The sequence below is a fragment of the Apaloderma vittatum genome, unplaced genomic scaffold (assembly GCF_000703405.1).
Source record: "Apaloderma vittatum isolate BGI_N311 unplaced genomic scaffold, ASM70340v1 scaffold23911, whole genome shotgun sequence".
In the NCBI taxonomy this organism is placed as follows: domain Eukaryota; kingdom Metazoa; phylum Chordata; class Aves; order Trogoniformes; family Trogonidae; genus Apaloderma; species Apaloderma vittatum.
In genome coordinates, this window is record NW_009700012.1 from 15446 (window position 1) to 36844 (window position 21399).

The 21399-nt window shown below is 41.4% G+C and overlaps 1 protein-coding gene across 1 annotated transcript in view; it reads left to right on the top strand.

Annotated features, from left to right (window-relative positions):
- Positions 1–21399, top strand: part of JMJD1C (jumonji domain containing 1C) — a 57408-nt gene that overhangs the window by 11888 nt on the left and 24121 nt on the right. The window contains exons 2-8 of the mRNA XM_009878615.1: positions 6178–6283; positions 11240–11364; positions 12671–12814; positions 12933–13119; positions 13207–14867; positions 17882–18054; positions 18362–20553. Of these exons, the coding sequence (XP_009876917.1) occupies positions 6277–6283; positions 11240–11364; positions 12671–12814; positions 12933–13119; positions 13207–14867; positions 17882–18054; positions 18362–20553 (4489 nt within the window). The 5' untranslated portion in view covers positions 6178–6276. The remainder of the gene's footprint in view (positions 1–6177; positions 6284–11239; positions 11365–12670; positions 12815–12932; positions 13120–13206; positions 14868–17881; positions 18055–18361; positions 20554–21399) is intronic.

Below are 21399 nucleotides of genomic sequence, written 5' to 3' on the forward strand. Positions count from 1 at the left end.
ACGGGGTGTGCCTCCCCATACGTGTGAGTAGGGCTGACCTCAGCTTGACTTTGTTTCTGGTTTTAGGGGTCAGGCTTGTGCCTTCAAGCTTGACTTAACTGGTTCGGATGTAGCCCAGCAGCTGCCAGATTTGAATGAGGTAAATTGTGACTGTGCTCAGAACAGCAGAAAATAGGTCAAGTGTGGGTTGGGTTTACATAGAAAGCGCTAGCGTCGCCTGGTAAGCCTAAGCCTCTTCGCTCAGCTCAGACAAAGCCGTTTAAGGTAAACTGGGAAGTTACGATCTCCCCGAAAAAACTTTCTAGCCTTCCTTTAGCCTTGATGTTTCTGGGTGATGGTGGTCTTCAGAGGAGCCTGGAGCAGGTGGAAGGCTGCCCTAGTTGCAGGGACAGGCAGTGGTTGGGTCGAGGCACTTCCCCCGGAGCACTTCCCTCTGGAAAGGCCTTTTCTCCACTGGCACTGGCTCCTGCAGAGGAGCAGCCTTCAGCCCCGCAGCCTTCAGCACTTGCGACCTGCCCTTCAGCTGCAGCGGCGTGGCAGCTGGGGTGGCCTTTCACTGGTCAGAAGAATAAGGAGTATCCCATTTACCAGTGGGTTATGCCTCTGTGTGTGAACCAGTGGAAGATCTGTATATTTTAGTCTCGACTAAGTTCGATGATTCCCTCCTAGGGTTTTGCTGTGGTCTGCGGCATCAGCAGCACCTGCTTGGTGATACCTTTGGGGGTGCCAGTTGTTCTGTTAGTTAGATTCTTGTGGCAGAGAGATACTGCCAATCATTAGGTGATGTTCTTGTTAAGATCTTTGATACTCTGACTGTCCACAGTTTATATCACTGTTTTGTCATGTGTCGTTTTTTCTCTCCTTACTCTGATGTCAGGCAGGATAGTATTAAGATTGGAGGTTTGTTAAAAAGCTAAAATCAGTGAAAGAGATTACAGGTTAGTGATATAATCAGATATGTCAGGTGACACAACCTGTGAAAGATAAAAGAGGAACAGAAAGGGATGGCTTATTATCAAGGAGAGAATTGTATAGACCCTTCAAACGAGTGTTAAAAGTATGCATGACTGTATTTGAGGCTGGGTGCAGGTAATGTATTTAACTTTTTTTTTTTAATGGGAGAAAATCATCTTCTGAAGGATAGCATTAGAGGATTAGTGTAAATTCTCAGCAGTCTAAATTTTAAAAACAATACTATTTGCCCCCTCTGTTCTCTGAAGACTTTTGTGACAATCAGTAGACAGGTGCTGATGTCCTTGTTTTTCACACTGCAATTTCAAAGTTAGTTTCTATATAGCTGAAGTTCCATGCAGTTGCAAAAATGAATTGGTGCAAAAAGGAAAAAAAAAAAAAAAATGAGGTTGCTCATTTCATAGAAACTGAGTTCAGTTTTGGAACAAGAAACAGGATGTTCAGGCTTCTGAAACTGTGATCTCCAAACTTTTCATTTGCGTTGTTGGAATTTAAATGTGGTCCCTCTACCGTATTAACAAAATACTAATTAGTATTAACAAAATACTAATTTCCACGTGCAGCGCATATTGTGTAAACCTTGTAAACAGGACTTTCAAGTTGGTTATGTACTAGTTTTCATTTAATTCATGTCCTAAATTATCAGAAAACCTCTAAGAAGCCAGAGGAAGCTATAGTTAATTAAGCCACAGATGGTGAGCACTAATGTGGTGTTGACCTTTGCGAGGACTGCAAAATCTACTTAGTCTTTCTCTGTAAAACACTAGCTGAAATGAGTTCCTACTGATATTAAAAAGGTGTCCTTGATGCATTGAAGCCAAATGCAGACACTGCGGCAGAGGAAGGTGCTCTCCCAAATAAACACTTGCGGCTTCTACTGCACAGCATGTGCTGAGGCTTGGTCTTCAGGGCTCCGATGCAAGCCTTTTTAGTGCCAAAAGCCACTGGTTTTGCAGGACTAGTTTTCCTGGAATGCCTATTGTCAGTGCTCCCCCTTCACTGAAAGTGGAGAGTTGAGAGCTGACTGGAGTTTCGATACCCTCCTATAAGCAGCCTACAGGCGATATGATTGGTGGTAGGAGGGACTACTTGACTCCGCTTTTTGCTTGCTGTTTTGTCCTCCATGGTTTCACCTCTCAATTTAATGAACTCATATCTGCCCCTCAAGTTTGTGAAAAATTACTTGGAGAAATATCTTTAAATGCTGAGGAAACCTCTTGCTTCAGTAGTTCAAGTCTTGTTGGAAAGGTGGAGAGCTGTGGAAAAGTGTGTGGTTCCACCACAGACATGCATGCGTCCCTGAAATGAAAAAGGCGTTTGTGGTCATTTGAGCCTTTCAGTAGGTGTTTTGTATGATCGTTGGAATTTGTCCAGGGATGCCTCTCAATATCTTGGACAGTATTCTGTTTGTGGATGGGGCTTGAGTTGTTTTTCTGTGGGCACTGTCTTTGAAATTCCTTTTTGATCATGACTTAAAGGAATTCTGAAACATTATAAGTGATCTGCACTTGTTCAGCTGTGGCTTTGAATGATAAATTACGCTTGTTGAATAAGTTCCCTGAAAATTCTTCTCTGAACCGAGATTTCAACCTTTCTTCTTAGAGCAGTGCAGTATCATAACCTGATGGTACAGTCTGTAGTTTACAACCTACCCATTTAATTTTGAACTATAAGAAAGAACAGAAATACTTGAGAAAAGAAACAAAACCAGCAACAAACAACAAAACAGGATCACTTCATTATTTGGGGAAGATTTCATTCTTTATCCTTCTCAGGACATCCTAGGAGTTGAGGATGTCTCCAGTGGGTGCCTAGAGGGACACACACCTGATTCAAGTATTCTTTGGATAATTAAGTAGAAGTTAACTCCTGTTTTGGTCTGGAAAGAAGGGAGAATAGCAGCAAAGATAAAAAACTTGAGATAGATTGGCAAGCTTCTGATAGTTACATTTCTTCATGTGACTGTCTTCCAGAAGGGCAGGAAGGATTATCTCAACCGTATCTTTCTAGCCCATACACCCTTTTGTCTTCTTCCCAGTATTGCATATAGTCATTTGTGGAGCAAGGGGCACAGCTATCAGAAGTAACGAAAGAGCTTCCTGCAGTAGATTTGAAGAAGAAAATTGCAGTCCCATTTATTTGATTTGCATTCTGATTTGCATTTAATAAGGATTTCAAACCAGCATTAACATCCGTCCTGGAGGAGGTATTCCAGGACTGTGGAAAAACTAGTCTTAGGAGAGGGTATCATGCTTTTGTAAGTAAAACTACTTTCAAATGAGGAAAATCTTACAAAGCATTTAATTCTTCTGTGGGTTAGTCTGTCAGTCTTGCTACTTTGACCAAGGAGGAGGGGCAGACTGAAGGTGATAATTGCCAAGGTTCAAATCTGTAGACAGAGTTATTGTTTCTTGAGCAGTGTAAGTAGAGGGTAAGGAAGAGGACTGGGCACTGCTTGTCTTCGGTGCTAAGACAGGGAAGAAACTGCAAGTCATCAGCCTTGCTTGTTGCCCTGTTCCCCCTGTTTTTAACCTACATTTGGGGTGTGGGCTAAAACATCATGCGTAGGGCAATCACCTTCTAATTTTAATGCATTATGCAATTAATTTCCTCGGGTTTAGATGTTCAGTTTTAAGATTAATGGCGGAAAAAGTCGATCATGACATATGCATTTTTTTCATAGATATGTAAAACACACAAAAGAACAGACTATCTGAGATTTTGGAAACTTGTTATCTTGGTACTGAGTTTCAGTTGTCTGTTACAGTTTTGCTTTGCTGTACTAATTTGTGTTGACCAGTGTATAGCATGTTCATGTCTTAAGTGAAACACTTTTCCCCCCCCCCAGTGATCGATGGTACGTTAAATGGTGTATTTTGCGTGTATTTAGAAACCCTGGGTTCTCATCAGTATCCTCTACTCAGTCATACCTGCATCCAGGTTATGTAATGGATCTTGGACCTCACGTGCATTTTTGTAGCTAATCTTTGAGGTGAGCTCATCTTCCCCCAAGAGTGAGGAAAAAGTACAAAAACGGACCGTGCTGTCTCCTTTTCTAAGTGTTCACATGAAGCACTCTCAATCAAAGGTACATGCTTATGAATAGGAGATAGAACAAAAAAAAATGTTCATGTGTAATGCCTGTAGGATCACCAGTATCTTAGTGTCAAGTTCAAAGAAGGCAAAGATGCTTAGGGAAGGATGTGAAATGTTTAAAAAAAAAAAAAAGAAAAGAAAAGCAGCAGTGTGCGTTGCCTTCAGAGACAAATCAAAAGTGGCTCAAGATAACGCAAGAGACTCAAAAACTTTGATATAGAACTTGATGCAGTAGATCAGCGTCAAAGGTCTGACTGACTTCATGGTACCTAATCTATGCGTACAGTCCTGAATGGGAGGTAGACGTTCTCTTAGGTGGGACTGAAGGCGTTATTAAAAATCTACAAGATCTGCACATTAACTGCATTTTTACATTAGATTTCCAGTACTGCAGTGCCTCAGTCTGTTCCTTAGGCCTAACGCTTGTAGATCTGAGGGATAGTTTTTGGTGCAGGAATCTCTTGCCGCTGCTGTGAAAGAGTGCATAGAAAGGAGGACAGATGAACGATCATCACACAGCTCCAGAGTCTATTGGGTTGTGCTGGCAAATCATTCCCTCTTTCCAGTGCCTCTGTTGGTTCTGCATGTAGGATCGTTGCAAAAATGGATTTGCACAGGAAAGGAGAACAGCAAATACCCTTTTTAGGTGGCCTCAGGAGAAGTAGTGTTGTGCTATTCTGCCATCCTCGAATAAATTTTGGTGTTGACCCTCTTGTGCCTCTGATAATTCTAGAAACATAATTATTTGATTATTGTTGTTAACCTGATTGTAGAGGTCCTGTTGATGTTCCCCTCCTTCTACTTTATTCTGCTTGACATGTATTAAAATGATCATCTTGACCATTCCTTTTGGATATGAGGTCATACCTGTTTTGGAAGCTAAGGAGAGTGATTTTCTTTTATAACCGAAGTGTTCTCCATGCTGGAGCACAGCAAATCTTGATGTGTCAGGATGTGAATTTTGATTTTCAAAATAGACATCCTGTGATCAGTGGGTTAGCAAGAATAATCTCATCCAGATGAAGAGAGAGAAATTGCTCGTGTCACTTAAGGGCCTGGCAGCAATGCACGATTCCCTGAGTGTTGCTTGTATCTTTATATTCTATAGCTGGAGCTCTTCATAGTAAATTGTGAAACATCAAGGAACTTGTTAGAGATCAAGGAAAGAAATTACTTGATCTCAGCTGCAGTACTGATAAAACATTTTACATTTTGTGTGTGGAAAATCGCTCTGACTTTTAGCTGTCTGAAGTTTTCTTGGCACAAATGAATATTCCTGCAGCTCATGGATTTCAGTGCTGTCTTCTGCATGAGGAGTCGGCATGCTGCGCTGTAGCTTTTTTTGTCTGCCACAGCCTCAAAGGAAGAAATGCAAGTTTGCTCTGAAAAAGAGAAATAGGTATTCTAAAAGTCTAGAGACGAATGGTGAGTTAAGCTGTGTGTGCCTAGTTTTAACTTGTTACGAAGACAGTGCCATCAAGAACATCTTAATTTCCCAGATGATGTCTTACTCAAATACTGAAAAAGAATCTTTTCCAGGATAACTGAATGTAGTAAAAATTAAAGTGTATCTTATTTGAAATTACCTAATTAATAAAGGCCTACATATTTGAAAATCACTAATGGTGTTTCTCTCGAAATGTTTGTTTCTCTTAAAATACAACTATCTCTCATGCTTTGTGGGTTTTATATCTATGTTTATGTTAAATATGTCCATATTGGATTTTACAGATACGGAAAACAGATTATTTTTGTTAAATTTGTTTAATCATTATTTAAACAATTATTTCTGCACACCTGTAAACATTGAAGTCTTTGAAGGGCAATTTTAGCTCCTAGTAAGACAGTATTTATGAAAGTGTGATCCTATTAATAGCTTACAAGTCTGGCCACATGTGGGATCTGAGATAGCATGTTCCTATGAAATAACTTCTAGCACTATGTTACGCTTTTAAGGTTTTTTTCTAAAAATAACACAGAGATTTGTAGGCAATCAGTAAAAGTAGCATCAAACTACATAATATTTTATTCTGAAGTACTTCTAGGAAAATAAACAGAAATGTTACAAGTAAACATAACATATGGTTCTTTTTTTAATCTCTACTTTAGGACGACGTAGACAGTCTAAACCCAGTTCTCAGGGATAACCCGCAGTTACATGAGGAGGTAAAAGCCTGGGTAAAGGAACAAAAGGTTCAGGAGATTTTTATGCAAGGTAATTATGTGGGAAATTGTGTTATTTTTATTCTGTGTTAGCTAGTTTAAGGCAATTAGTTGTGTGGGAACCCATCCCCATAGCATTTGTGATATAGTGGAGAATATATTTCTTCTAACTTGGAAGTTATTCTTTGGAAGTATTTGTTAATACAAGAAAACAAGACTATATAAGAAGCTGCATGTGACTTCTTCAGACTGTTCGTTGCTGTTTTGGTGATTACAGCAAAAACTGAATGTCATTCGTGTGACCTTTATAAAGTTTATTCTGAAAATAAGTGTGTATGAATGGCAACCACACACCTTTAGCATGTCTGAAACTGTTCTGTGCTCTGTAGGTGTTACTATTATGTGTGATAAATTCTCAGATATCTGTCTGTACCTGTAGTTCTTCACAGTTCAGTCACAGATGAAGAATACTTCAGATCCCCACCCCACACTCTCACCCCCTGATTGAAAGCTGCCTTTCAAATTAATTATGGTTTTGCAACTCGATTCTAAGGCCTGGAAGGTTGCAGCAAACTGTATTTACAAGTTGCATAAAAACTAGTATGTATTAGAATAAATTATTTTGGCCCAATCTTGCTGATAATAAAAATAATTACATGCATTTGCAGCATATTCATTAGCTTTCTGCAGAACTGACAGGCAGCTCTACAGAGGCATTCCTAGCAATGGGAGGCAGAAACTAACCTCTGTGTGTCTGGGTTAAAACCCCCAGGCAAGCAGTAAAGCAGTTTCAGGACAAAAATGCTTAAGCAGTCATTCTGTAAATTAAGATTGGGAGGGGAGCAGTAAATAATCTGATAAAATGATGGTGCTATGGTTTGATTTTTGTCTGGTTTCTTTGATAAAGCCAAGATTAGAAGGCCAAAGGATTATGGTAAGTATAATATTGAAGTTGCAATGAAAGGCTTCTGTCTTGCCTTCTGTGAAGTTTCTAATTTGACTAGAAGTGATTATTCATATGGGCTACAGAGAAAGGATGCTGAAAAAAGCAATGTGTGGAATTGTGTAGCTACTAAGTTGGCATATCAGTGTTAGTCATTTTAGGTTTTATCTTAATATCCTTAGATATGAGTTAATAGTCTGTTGATGAATTTTACAGCCAAAACTGGCCGGAGAGGTGAAATCAAATTAGGGCTCTATGAAAAGGGAAACTGAAATTGAGCTTGTTTATTGTATTTCATTAGAGTAACACTAAGAAGACAATTATAAAAGCCTCTGTGTACACTGGTGTGGAATCAATACTTGAGCAAAGCCCCGGCAGTACTGAAATAGTTATCTAAATGAAACTGCCAGCCCATCATCCCAAAGCTCATTTACATCACATCATTCTAGGAGCTGTATTTTTGTCTTTGTATAATTTCATATGATTTCTCAAACAGATGTTTGGATGCTTAGGAGTCCACAAATTAGGAGTATTTGAGATGAGGAGATGAGTCTAATCCAAATGTCCTTGCAGACTAGCTCTCCTTCCCTAAGGAGAAGTTGTGGTTCAAATCCACTTTCTCACCTGAGGTGACACAGTGTGGCCTGAGGCGACGTGCTTCCTCGGGCAGCGATGTGCTGTACACTGCGGGACCTTGCAGTGCCACCACCTCAGCCCTGTGCGATGCTGGTCAGCCAGCAGAGACAGCTGTCATGTTTTCCTGGGGCATAGTCTGCTCCTTTCCATGGAGACTTTGCATTTGGCACAAATGTTTCAAGTGGCTTATGGGCACCCCTCTGGCAGTGCTACCTGCTGTAATCTAGTCACAGAGAATCACACAATTGTTGAGGTTGGAAAAGACCTCTGAGATCATCAAGTCCAGCCTATGACCCAGCACCACCACATGGGCTAGACCATGGCACTAAGTGCCACATCCAGCCTCTCCTTAAACACCGCCAGGGATGGTGACTTCACCACTTCCCTGGGCAGTCGTGTTATCCTTCGCTTCTCCTCCCTCCTCTGCTGTTCTTCACCTGCTCTGTTACTACCATTTTCCTGTTCCCTGCAATTTAAGCCACATTTGCAGTTCCAACTTGTTTAGATGCATCTATTAAGGTTGTTACCATACCTCTTACTTCATTCCCCACAGCATTTTTAGGATCCAACCTTTTTCTTATTTTCCATGATGCTGAAGCCTTCATCTCCTATCTTAGTGTTTTTGACTTCAACCGTCACAGTTGAAATGCATGTTTTCAGAGAAAAACTTTAAAAGTGGGTTCCAGAGGTTTGAAAAGAAACATGCCAATTTGAGGAGGGGGAATTATAGTCAAAACTGGTCCAATTATTTACAAGAATGAGATTAAAGAAAGAAATTGGCCCTTGTGACCTTTTCTTTGGGCGGCAGTCACAGCAGTATGCTTTGCAGTAGAGATTGTTCATTTGGCAGCAGAGTAGTTTATTCCTTCTTTAAAAAAAACAAACTCTCCCAAACCTGGCCAATTTAAAAACAAACTTCCCCCAAACTTGGCCAAGTTGAAAGCTTTTTGGACAAATAAAAGCAGTTCAAGGAACTGCTTTGATTTTTAACAATTTTTTCTTCCTATTAGATTTATTATCACTAAAGTTTCTGAGGCTGCATGTATAATAATGTTCTTGAAACACTAAGTGTGCTTCAGCGCTGAAGATATTTCCTGATAGAACTGCACAAGCTGTTTCAACAATGTGTAGCTGAGTGTGATTCAGCCAGGGGCTGGAGACAAAGCCAGGCTTTTCCTGTAATGGCTGCTTGTGGCTGGGCTGGGCTGGAGCTGAGCTGTCCTGGGTCGTATGACCGCAGTTTAATCTTTCTCCTTCTGACCCACCAGCAGCATGTGAATTAAAAAAAAAAACCAACTAGCCCACTGTTTTTAAAGGTAGATAAAGTCCCTTTTAAAAAAGGTGGGATAACAGCTGGGATGAAGGACAGGCACAGATAAAAAGTTATAAGAAAGAAATCAGCACTGGGTCAATGCAGAAGAGCGTAGGAGAAGCTGGAAGCTGATGGAGAAGGAATGTTGGAGCTTGTAAGCTGAGCAGACTGGGAAAGGATCTGGAAGCCAGTGGCCTGGAATCGTAAATGCTAAAATGAGATAAGCTGAGGAGAAGCAGAGCGGCTGGTACTGGTTATGCAAGAGACTGAAAATCTCTGTGCGGTTAACAGCAGGATGCAAGAGAAGAGTAGCTGGGATAGGGGAGTGGAAATGGAAAATTTGCATGAAGAGACACAGGCAAAGTTTTACTGAAAGACTGTCTGACCAAGACACAGCTTTGGGACAGCCGTTAAAAGTTCGAGACGTGGAGAATGCGGTTAGGTCAGGCAGCCAGAAGTGTGGGAGCTGAGCTGAGCTGGAGGCGTTTTGTAGGGGCGTATGGAATTAGGGTTGGAGAGGAGCCATCAGGAAACGTGTCCCCACGGGAACCCTGTCTGGTCCAACATCAGGAATGTGAGACATAAGCTTGTAGATTCTTCCTCTTTTTCTGCCAATATATATTGGTGATGGACAGTGCTGGCACACTTCTTACCTTGGCCTGTGCAGCTGGAAACATGCTCCAGGGCTGAGTTAATACTGGTAGCCCAGAGGGTTCAGTGGGTCTTGAGGTTTCAGTTGTGCAGTGAATGATGTGGATACGTGAAAGAAGGCTACCGTTGCGTGGTGTTTCTGTTCTCAGCTGTTTTTGAAACCTAGATAATCACGAGCAGCAAAAGGCCTTGCTAAGATTCTGAAATTAGACCCAAAGACCACTTGGAAATGTCTTAAATCATTATTGCTCTTGCACTGCTCTTGAACTCCCATATATTGACATTTAAAAAGTCCTTATGATCACACACATTCTCATGCAGAGGTTATAATGAACACAGCTGTGTGGGTATTTTACTGGAGAACGCTGTCGTGTGCAGAGTCCCTGGCCTGTTTGCCAGAGATGTGTGAGCTTGCTTAATGTACTGGGCAGGGCTTGGAAAAAAATGTTCTGTAGGAAATATGGCAATTGTGGCCTTGCCTGTGTGGTTGAGCAACTAAGCACCCTGCAGTTGTTTAAGTTAGGCTTTGTGTAGGTTGTCCCTGAGTGCTTTTGCTTTCCTGGGTGCCTGACCTGGGGTTTGGTTGCCGAAGTAGCAAAACCCGCAGAGCTGGAACTGAACTCTGGCGATGTTGCTTGGTCATACAAAATGCTACATAAACACTAAGCGCGGTGAAACTTGGGGTCCGGATGATGAAGTGAGACACTGAATGTGTATGAAATAGTTGAATTTTGATTTCTGGGTCTTGAAACGAAGTATACGATACTTATGTATCATACTCTCTCCCCATCTGCATGGGAGTTAAGCTGATCTTTGCAAAGGGATGATGTGTGGGTTTCTGTGCAGTTGATACATCTGAAAACAGAAGCTGGAGTCTTCCTGGCATGTGTGGTTTTGAGTGGTCTGTGTGGCCACAGCAGGGATGGGATCACTCAGCTGTCTTTCCAACTGCTGTAATGGAGAGAAACTCTATGGTCACTTATGGGAAAGACTTGGCAGATGCAGAGCCTAACCACCAAGATGTGAATCTTTTTGCCAGCAAAGCAGCTGGACATGTGACTAGCCTGTTGAATAGCTTCTGTGTAACCTGCTGCAGCCGCTTTCAGATTGCTTTGCTATGGTTGCTGTTTGTAGGCAGGAATTTTCCCATCATTTGTCATCGTGGCTGCAGAAAGATTTAGTTATATAAGAAAATTGTATGGTGAAAATGTTAGCACAATTGACCTTAAAGCATAGTTAAGTGTCCCATTAGCATTTCAAAATCCCTTCCTGAATAAGAGTAAAATCCACAGGCGGTTCTGTGCCAGGATTGGCAGTAGTTGGCTGTCCATGCCATTCACACTGTGTGTTTGCTATGAAGCTTAAAAAACGAGGAAAACCCATTTATACTTTTTTCTTTTTTTTTTTTCCTTCTCCCCCTCCTCCCCTGAATTCCTCAATGTTTTTTTTATTTCTCCTCTCTCAAGGTCCGTATTCCTTGAATGGTTATAGGGTGAGAGTGTACAGACAGGATTCTGCCACCCAGTGGTTTACCGGTATCATTACTCACCATGATCTCTTCACCCGCACTATGGTGGTTATGAATGACCAGGTGAGTTGGATGGGTGATCCCTGGAAAACAAACTTTTAAGTAAAATGACACATTGGGAGTTTTTAAAATTTTGTTGCGGTACTCTGAAATAGACTGAGTTGTTCAGCTCCAGCAAGGTGAGTCTTCCTGCTGTGCTGCAATTACAGCCTGGCTTTGCGTTGGATTAGCAGTTAAAACTGTCCTGAAGCTGAATGTTTGGGCAATTATATGATTAATACCAGTCCTACAGTTTTGCTTTTCTTCTACTGTCACTGTTTGACTAGTGAAGTCTTTGAAGTGAGGTGATCTAGTTTTAAGAACTGGTCTTCCCTGTCAGCTCTGTTGAGAATTTGTTTTCTCAATGCTGAAGTCTTCTAACACTGCAGTAGCATTGTTTCTTCCAAGCAACTGAAATACCCACTTTATACAATATATTGATTTAAGCATTTACTGCAGCCCTTGTTTACATTTATTGTAGTGGGTTTTGTATTTCTGAAGTTGATGTTACAAAAAGAATTAATGCTGGCATATTTAGTGGCAGTGAATTCTGTTTCAGGAAACTAGAGTAATGACTCAACATTAATATAGTGAATGACCCGTCTGCCTTGAAATGACTGACAAAATCATGTGTGGCAATAAAAATTTAAGACGAGTCTAATACTCAAATATGTTCTTTCCCTTAATTTGCTGTGGTTAATTTTTCCCAAATATTTTTTTTTCACTTTGTGACATGTTAGTTAAAGATCTGGTTAACAGTTCCTTCTTTCTAAATATCCCTCACTAGTAACATTGCCAGTCTTAGAGTTCTTTATCATCAGTCATTTTGGTTCCTTTCTTTCAGCAGTTTTACTTCTCTTGGAAGCAATATTGTAATGTGCTTCTGCAGTCTAAATAAATTTTATAAAATAGTTGTATACTGTAATTGCTACCTAAGGGTTACTATATGAAGAGCTCCATGTCTTTTAAATTCAAATTTGCAGGTCAGTGAAGAATTTTATAAATTCTTATAAATATCATGTTTCATTCACAGAATGGTTTGTTTTGTTTTGTTTGTTTTTTTCTTGCTGTCAAGTTTTTAACCTCTCAAGTTAGTGGAAAGTGTTGCTAGGGTACTGCTTTTTAAAAAAAGAAGGTTTTTTTGCTTTGATTTTACTAAATTCCCAACCTTTGTTGATAATCATATGTCAGTTCTGCATGCCGGGATTTAGAAGGCTTTTCTCTGATTAGTCTTTTGCACAAAATAGACTAGTGAATGCTGCTACAGAAAATACAGATTGAGCATTATCTGAACATCTGCTGATTATTTTTTTTCTTTATAATAAACCAGGTGTTAGAACCTCAGAATGTTGATCCTTCCATGGTTCAGATGACCTTTCTAGATGATGTTGTTCACTCTTTGTTGAAAGGTGAAAATATTGGCATCACTTCACGCCGACGGTCTCGTTCCAACCAGAACAGCAACACAGTCCACGTAGATACATTTATCTTTTTACCTAATTATTTTCGTATGTTGTGAATATTAAAAATACATGTTTAAAGTCACTAATTAAAATTATATTCAAGTCCATTAATCACAACATTATTTTTAGGGTCATTATACACGTGCACAAGCAAATAGTCCCAGACCAGCAATGAACTCCCAAACTGCAACACCAAAACAGAATTCTCACCAGCAACAGAGGAATACTCGACCAAATAAGAGGAAAGGCTCTGACAGCAGTATGCCTGATGAAGAGAAGATGAAAGAAGAACGATACGATTATATAGGTCGAGGAGGTAAAAGCTGTTATTGTAAAGGGAGAGGTAGCTTCTTAAATCGTATTAGACTGAAAATGTGATAGACCTGTTTTTTATCTTTTACAGAAAACCCCAAAATGAAAAATAAACACTTCCTTAGCAAAAGAAGAAAACCTGAAGAGGATGAAAAAAAATTAAATATGAAGAGGCTGCGTACGGATAATATCTCAGATTACTCTGAGAGCAGTGACTCAGAAGTTTCAAATAAAAGATTAACAGATTCATCCTCAGAGCAAAATTCGGAAAATGAGTTAAAAAGCAAGAACACTTCAAAGATAAATGGAGAAGAAGGAAAATCCCAAATTACTGAGGGAGTAGAACAGACCCTAACAGATAGGCGGTCGCCATGGGATGAAATAGAGGAGGATAAAAAACACAAAGAGACAGAAAGACTGAAGTCATCCATCTTAGATTCACTCCATGCAGCAGAGCAGCCAACACCTTATGAGCAGAATGCCAAGGATCCACGTGTTCAAGAGTGCAATGCAGAAAAACATCATACTGCAGAATTAAAAAATGAACAGTTTGTACCCAGACCTCCTACTCCAAAATGTGTTGTTGACATTACTAATGAAAACAAGTCTGAAAAGGAGAGCCAGGATGATGCTGCAAGTACCCTTGGTTTGCAAATGGTTCAGAAAATAGAGTCTCACAGCAGTGATATAAAACAGCAGTTTGCAAATGCAAATTTCCTCGAAGCAAGGAAACAGGAAGCTGATCAAAGTTGGGTTAGCAGTGTTGTTAACAAAACTGACTTGATACAACCCAGTGTTGTAAAAACGTTGTCAGTAAATGAACACATAAATCCTGAAAAAGAAAAAGTGCAGTATGGCTCATTTCTGTCTTCATTAAATGTAGCTTCTGTAGCAGAAGAGAGTAAACTGCATAAACAAAGTCCAGTCCCCGATTCTGTGAAGTCAAAACCTAGTGCTTCAGTTGATCATCCTAAAACAAAGTCACCTGATGTTAAGCCTAAATTCACCCAGTCTTCTGATACTGTGAAGTCTAAGGTTAGTTCCCAAAACAGCCATGCTACTGGATTAACAAGGTCAGCCAGTAAAACTGATCATGATTTGCCTAGGTCTAGTTTTCATCCAGTTCCAGCTAGAGTTAGTGGTCTAGAAGCTACTAAAAGTCCTCTTATCATTGACAAGAATGAACATTTCACGGTGTACAGGGACCCCACTCTGATTGGACAAGAAACAGGAACTAATCACATTTCACCTTATCTGCATCAGCATAATTATCCTCTGCATTCCTCATCCCACCGAACCTGTTTAAATCCAAACGCTCATCATCCTGCATTAACTGGTTCATCCCATCTGCTCGCTGGGTCTTCGCCTCAGGCTCCCTTGTCCGCTATTAACACTCACCCCCTTAGTACGGCATCGCACCATTCTGTCCATCACCCTCATCTGCTCCCTGCAGTGTTACCCGGAGTGCCTGCTGCCTCCTTGCTGGGTGGCCATCCGCGACTAGAGACTGCTCATGCTAGCAGCTTAAGCCATTTGGCATTAGCACACCAGCAACAGCAACAGATGTTACAACACCAGTCTCCACATCTTCTTGGACAAGCTCATCCTTCTGCTTCCTATAATCAGCTAGGGCTTTATCCAATTATTTGGCAGTATCCAAACGGAACACATGCTTACTCAGGACTCGGTCTGCCCTCCTCCAAATGGGTCCACCCAGAAACTCCTGTTAACGCAGAGGCTTCCTTGAGAAGGGTAAGTGGAGCTTGTTTCTTAATAATGAATTTAGCAGGGATGGATATCTCCCAGCAGGCAGTTTCTAGGTGCAGATGTGGTACCTTGTGTTGCACTGAATGTGTGGTGATGGTGGAGTTTTTGAGTAGGCACAGAGCTAGGAGTGTAGTAACTGCTGTCTTACAGTGGGCATGAATACAGAATTCTTCCAGACCATAATTTCCTAAGTATTTTAAAGAAAGACAGTGTTTGGGTTCAGTTTATGACCAAGTGAAGTCAACCAGCTGTTTTGGGACCTCAGGTCCACAGGGTAAATATATCCTACCTCAAACTATGAAAACCCTTGTGTAAGTTAAATACTAGGAGAAGTGGTAGGACAGTTGTCTTTATAGTGAAATTCCATGTCTACTCACTAAACAATGGAAAAAGGCTGGGACAGAAGGAGTACTAAATCCAGTGGGAAGTTCTGAAGGGAAATACCCCACTATTTATAAATCTTTCTTGCACTGTGCACCCATTTCTCTTGTCTTTACACCTATCTCTGTACCCTCTCTTGGCATATCTTTTTCTCCCCTTCTGTTCCTGTTGACACACATCCCTGCCTTCCCATCTGCTTTCTACTCCTCTGTATTCCTGTCAGGGTGATTCCTCTGTCTGTATGCTGAGTGTAACCACTGAAGTCTCATAAGAAGTGGTTTGTGTTTTTCAGCGTAGCACCCAGTGCAGCAGCGGTGTATGGCAGGCAGACATGGCAATTACAGGAAAATTATTCTCAGCTCCTGCAGGCTTAGGATATGGCATGCTCCTTGCAGGCACCTTAAAGGAACAGTGTTAAGATGAACCATGTGTAGCACAGACAGAAACTGCCAGCTTCAATCAAACCTCCACTGAACATGCACATACTGATTTTTAGAGGCTTACAACTTGGCCTAATTTGGGCAGATTTTCACAGGGACCACAAGCATGTTACTGACAGTGGTCCCTCTGCCAAATTGTAAGTCCTTGCGTCAAAGCTTGGAGTTCCTGAATGGTTATAAAGTTGGGGTTTTTTTTTTCATCATGGGGAAAGCTATTCTTCTCCAGCCTCATTCTTGAAAAAAGCCAAACCATTGTGGCTGTCTTTCCCAAACAGTCAGCTTGAACTGGCCTTGTAAAACAAAGTCAGTTTGATCTAAAATATGATGAAGTCAAATGCAGCAATGAAGAAAAGCCTAACAGAAAGCTATAGGTGGATTTATCTTTCATGTTGCTGACTGCTCCATCCAATACTCAAGTCCATTTTAAAGTACTTAGGATAGACTCTCCGTTTTCACTTTGGCTGCCTGAAGTATGCGGCCCTGCATTCGGAGTCACGTAGCTTTTTTAATTATGTTGATATGTGGCAGTTGTCTTGTGGTGACTTGTCTTCTGGCTCTCACACTGGAGGCCTTTTTAAAATACATCTTAGAAACCCAGAATGGGCGTTTCCAAAGTCATTTTGCACGGATGCCAGGATCGCAGAGAGGGATCTGTGTTTCAGCTGTAACAGCAGCAGCCACCCTCAGCTCAGGGCCGAGCTCTGCCTGTGCACTGAGGGAAGCGTGTCCCCAAGCCCACCTTCTCCTGCCGTCACAGGTGGCTGTGGCCACTCCTGTCTCTGACCTGGGGTGTAGGTGGTTGCAGATGGGAGTCACAGAGCTGTTTGGGCAATGCTTGGTGCTAAAGCAGATGTTCCCCAGCTCCTCTAGGGAGAAGGTGACAGGCCTTGTTTGCATAATACTTTAATAGAGCTTACAGGCTATTCGTGGGAACTCACCAAAGCGTGGGAACTCCTAGCTGAGGAAACGTATGCACTACAGCTTCACGCAAACCCAAGTGCTAAATATTCAAATGCACAGAAATCAGAACTTCAAAGTTGTAGCACCTGCAAATCTGTTCTGTGCTGCATGCATGTCATGAGAGCTTTTGGCTCCACTTATGCTGCAGCAGTTCTCAACTGGGAGTTGTCTAGACTGGGGAGAAAGCGAGGGATGGACTGGCGAGGAACAGAGAGAGGAGAAGAAGTTCTGGGCAGTGCCAGGAGTTAGGGGTGGAGCAGCACTGAAAGGCTTTGGGGTGTGCATGAGAGCTCTGTTCACTCCTGTCCCAGTCCCTCCTTGACTTGTCCCTAGCGCTTGAGCACCACTTGAGCAGCCTTTCCACTCCTTTATGTGTGATTCTCATAAGCAGGTCTCAGGGGAGAGAGATGGAGAGCTGCTCTTGGTCTTTTCTGCAGAGTTGTTGCACAGGTTTCAGAGAAGACATGAAAATAGAAACCCAAGTAGTCAATAAAAGCACAGTTTCATACCTTGAGACAATCACGATGTGTCTAAATGAGAAGGTTGATATTACCCACCTTTTGAGTATTGAGGTACGCAGCACAGTTCTGTGTACTGCGTATTTGCCGCGCTGCACAATACCACAGGCCTGTGTGTGTATGGTTTTAGTAGTGTACTGATGATGAAATTATGCCAAATAAAAAGGCCTGGCAAAATGAAGAAGGTGAAGTAAGATTATCACTTTCAGTCATTTGTTTGGGCATTGGAGAGAAGCCATAAAGGCAAGAGGTACTTCTGTCTCTTATATTGAGATTTGTTACCAGATTGGAGATTAAATTGTTTTCCAGACATGCTAAACTGTATTTGTCTTCTGAAAGAAATACTTCGATGACCTAATGATCTGTTTATTGGCAACTGTAATTCTGTCAGATTGTCATCGGTTTGCTAATTTTGATGAGCTCGAGAATTAACTACTCTCAGTGAACACTTGGAAATTAAATGGTTCTAAGAATGCTTTTGAACTGTATAAATATTTTGTATGCCAGAGGTCCAGGGGAAGTACAGTGACGTGTCAGTTGACCAGAAAGTGCCTAAAAATGTTAAATGTGTGGTTTGATGCTGAAATACATTACTTCACACTGATCATTGGTTGGATTTGATACAGTAACTCTCGTGGTCCCATGATTATTTTGAAATCTGATTTTTTAATTATTTTTTTATTTTGATTGGTGTTAACAGAATACTCCCAGCCCGTGGTTACACCAGCCCACCCCCGTGACCTCAGCTGACAGCCTTGGTTTACTGAGTCACATTCCTGTACGACCATCCAGTGCGGATCCACTTCGGCCTCTCAAACTGACAACGCATTCCAGCCCACCGTTGTCCAAAAGTATCGTAGAGCATCAGAAAGAGTAAGTTTACTGTTCAACTCTGGCTGAAAGGGTACATTTTACCAGCTGCTGTTATCTTCCAGGTTCCTTTCAGTTTGTGTCTGTGATGGATAAAACCTCGTCAGTGTGCTGCATTACAGACTTTGTCCTTTTAACTTGGAACGGTACTTAAGTTCTCGAGTCATCTGAAGCCTTTTGAAAATTGTGCCTAATACAAAGAAAAGTTTGTGTTAATAAATAACTTTAGTACATGGGAAATAAGGTCTTTCATTTAGCCTGGTGTGCTACATTCAGAGTAATCTGTGTCTGCTTAACCTTTTTCAAACAGAGAACTGGAAAGGAAAGCATTTATTGAACGTTCCATTCCGACTGCACCAGTGAAGACGGAGCTAGAGCAAAGCAGAATGCAGACAGCAAAGGAAAGCCATATGCACAGACATTTTGCAGATCCAATGCTGAACCAGCTGCCAAGGCCACCTCAGGAGACTGGGGAGCGTCTGAGCAAGTACAAAGAGGAGCACAGACGGATACTCCAAGAAAGTATTGAAGTTGCTCCTTTTACAGCTAAAATAAAGGCACTTGAGGGAGAGAGAGAGAACTATTCCAGGGTAGCATCCTTATCTTCAAGTCCCAAAAGCCATTCAGTAAAATATGACAAAGACACCGAACGCTCAGAACTGTATAAAATGAAGCATTCGGTTCCACAGAGTTTGCCACAGAGTAACTATTTCACCACCTTGTCTAACAGTGTAGTAAATGAACCCCCAAGATCATACCCGTCAAAGGAAGCTTCAGGTGCATATGTCGATAAGCAAAGTAATTGTCCTTCAACAGCAGCTAGTCCCCAGTCTCTTCCCTCTTACATTTCTTCTCTTTCAAAACCTCCACCTTTAATTAAGCACCAACCAGAGAGTGAAGGCTCTGCCAGCAAGATGCCTGAGCAGCTTTCTCAGTCGGTGCAGTCTCACTCTGTAAGTTCTTTTAAAAATGACAGCAGGAGCCCTACTCGGTTGTCAGTCTCGTCTTCGAATACACTCCGGAGTATGCCTGCCCTCCATAGAGCCCCTGTGTTTCACCCCCCTGTGCACCAGAATGTGGAGAAGAAGGAAAGCAGCTATAGCAGCCTTTCACCTCCGACTCTAACCCCTGTACAGCCCGTTAATGCTGGTGGTGGCAGCAAAATACAGGAGTTGCAGAAACCACCCACTTTAGTACCTGAGCCTAAGGAAGCTCAGACTGTTTACAAGGGAACTTCTGAGCAGAATTTATCAGAAATATGGAAATCCGGTAATGCCCCGAATAACGAAAAAGTGGATTGGCACGTTGAAAGGGTGAGTGGAAAGTCACAATCCGCTACAGCATCTGTTATTGTGCGTCCTCCTTCTAGCGCGAAATATGATAGTGTACCAGTAATGCAGTCTGCTTCCAAAGATCGAGTTAGTGACAGATCTTCAGCTGTGAAGAATCAAGCAGATTGCCTGAAAGCAGCGGAAGCCAGGGAGACTGGAAGAATCATTCTGCCAAATATGAACTCAGACAGTGCTTGCACACAGCACGAAAAGAAATTTCCAGCTGTCTCGCAAGGCAGCATTCCTCATGCTGTCACCCCTACCACCACTATGATCTGCAGTACCAAAACGGATGTCACCGCATCAGCAGCAACAACTACCAGCGTGTCAAGCTGGGGTAGCTCAGAAGTGACTTACTCCTTATCCAACACGGTCCTGGCCTGCGTGCCACTGGAGTGTACTGCCTTGAGAGCGGGAAGTCAGGCTGCGGCGGCACAGACCCAGGAATGCAAGGTCAGCACTCCAGCTCCGGTTACACCCACTGCTGGCAAGACAGGCAGTGCTGCTCAGCCCAGCTCGGGATTCTCCACCGACTTTGTCCATTTGAAAAAGCACAAGGCAGCACTGGCTGCAGCTCAGTTTAAAAGTAGTAACACCACTGAGACTGAGTCCAACTCTGTGAAAAATCAGACATTTTCAGCCTCTCTGTCCCTAGACAGTGCTATCGTCTGTAATACAACAAACAAAGCGAACTCTGTAGGCAGTGGGCAAACTTCCCAGACAAGTAAAAACTACCACACTAAACTGAAAAAGGCTTGGCTAACAAGACATTCGGAGGAAGATAAAAACACTAATAAAAAAGAGAATTCAGGGAACAGTGTTTCAGAAATTATTAAGCCATGTACTGTCAATTTAATAGCTTCTACATCAAATGATTTGCAAAATAACATTGATGGTAAAATCTTGGGAGACAAGTTTGCGAAGGAAGACAAGCACTCTAGGAGAAAAGCAAAACGAACTTACGAGTCAGGCTCTGAGAGCGGTGAGTCTGATGAAAGTGAGAGCAAGTCAGAGCAAAGGACTAAACGGCAGCCCAAGCCGACTTACAAAAAGAAACAAAATGATTTGCAGAAAAAAAAGGGTGATACAGAGGAAGAAGTGAAACCGAACGGTGTTCTGAGCAGGAGTGCCAAAGAGAAAAGCAAGCTGAAGTTACAGAGCGGCAATAACAGCAGTGAGTATATTAATCGGATTTGGAAGAGACAGACTAATGTGAAGTCTAACAGTCTTAATCCTGGCGGGTTTGTCATGCACGATAGCTGGGAAGAGGGTTAAAAAGCATGCTTGTGTAAATAAGTAGGTGCAGATTTTTCTGTCTTGAGATCATTTGAAATATCCAGGCTTAAGAAATACAGCTTTTTGTGTATATGTGTCTTAACAAACTGGTTCCTGACCTAAAAATAAGCAGTAAGCAAACTGGTTTATGCTGTCAATCAGAATCCAACAAACTGGTGCATATAGTTGTGCCTCTTGTATTGATATTTCTTAATTTTTTAAATTATTTATTCATTCATTCATTTATTTATTTATTTATTTTAAAAAGATCTAATACATTTATTTTTAGAGTACTACTAGAGGGAGAGATTTTCTATTGTTGAACTTGAATTCATCCTTTGATCAGGAAGCCAGAGGCAGTTCCTTGAGAGCCTGATGCGACTCTGTTTTGATTTGGTTAATTTAATGAAAGATTTGAGGAGACTGGTTTCACACTCTTAACTAGCATGTGTATTACATGGTGTTAACATCCCTCTTCTTTAGGGAATAAAGAAATCTAGGGAAATACAAATCTGAATTTAAATAATGCTGTACCATGTAGCAGATGGTAACTGGATTTATCTGAAAAGAAAAACTGGTCTGCCAGCATGAGGGATTTTCCTTAAGAACTTACCTTATTTTTGTATCCCAATGTATTCTTCTCCAAGGACTATTCTTTGTTCTGGTTGAGTATGAGAAAGTCTACCATTAAATTACTTTTTGCAAGAATTTTTAAGCACAGGTAGTAAGGAAATGAGCACTG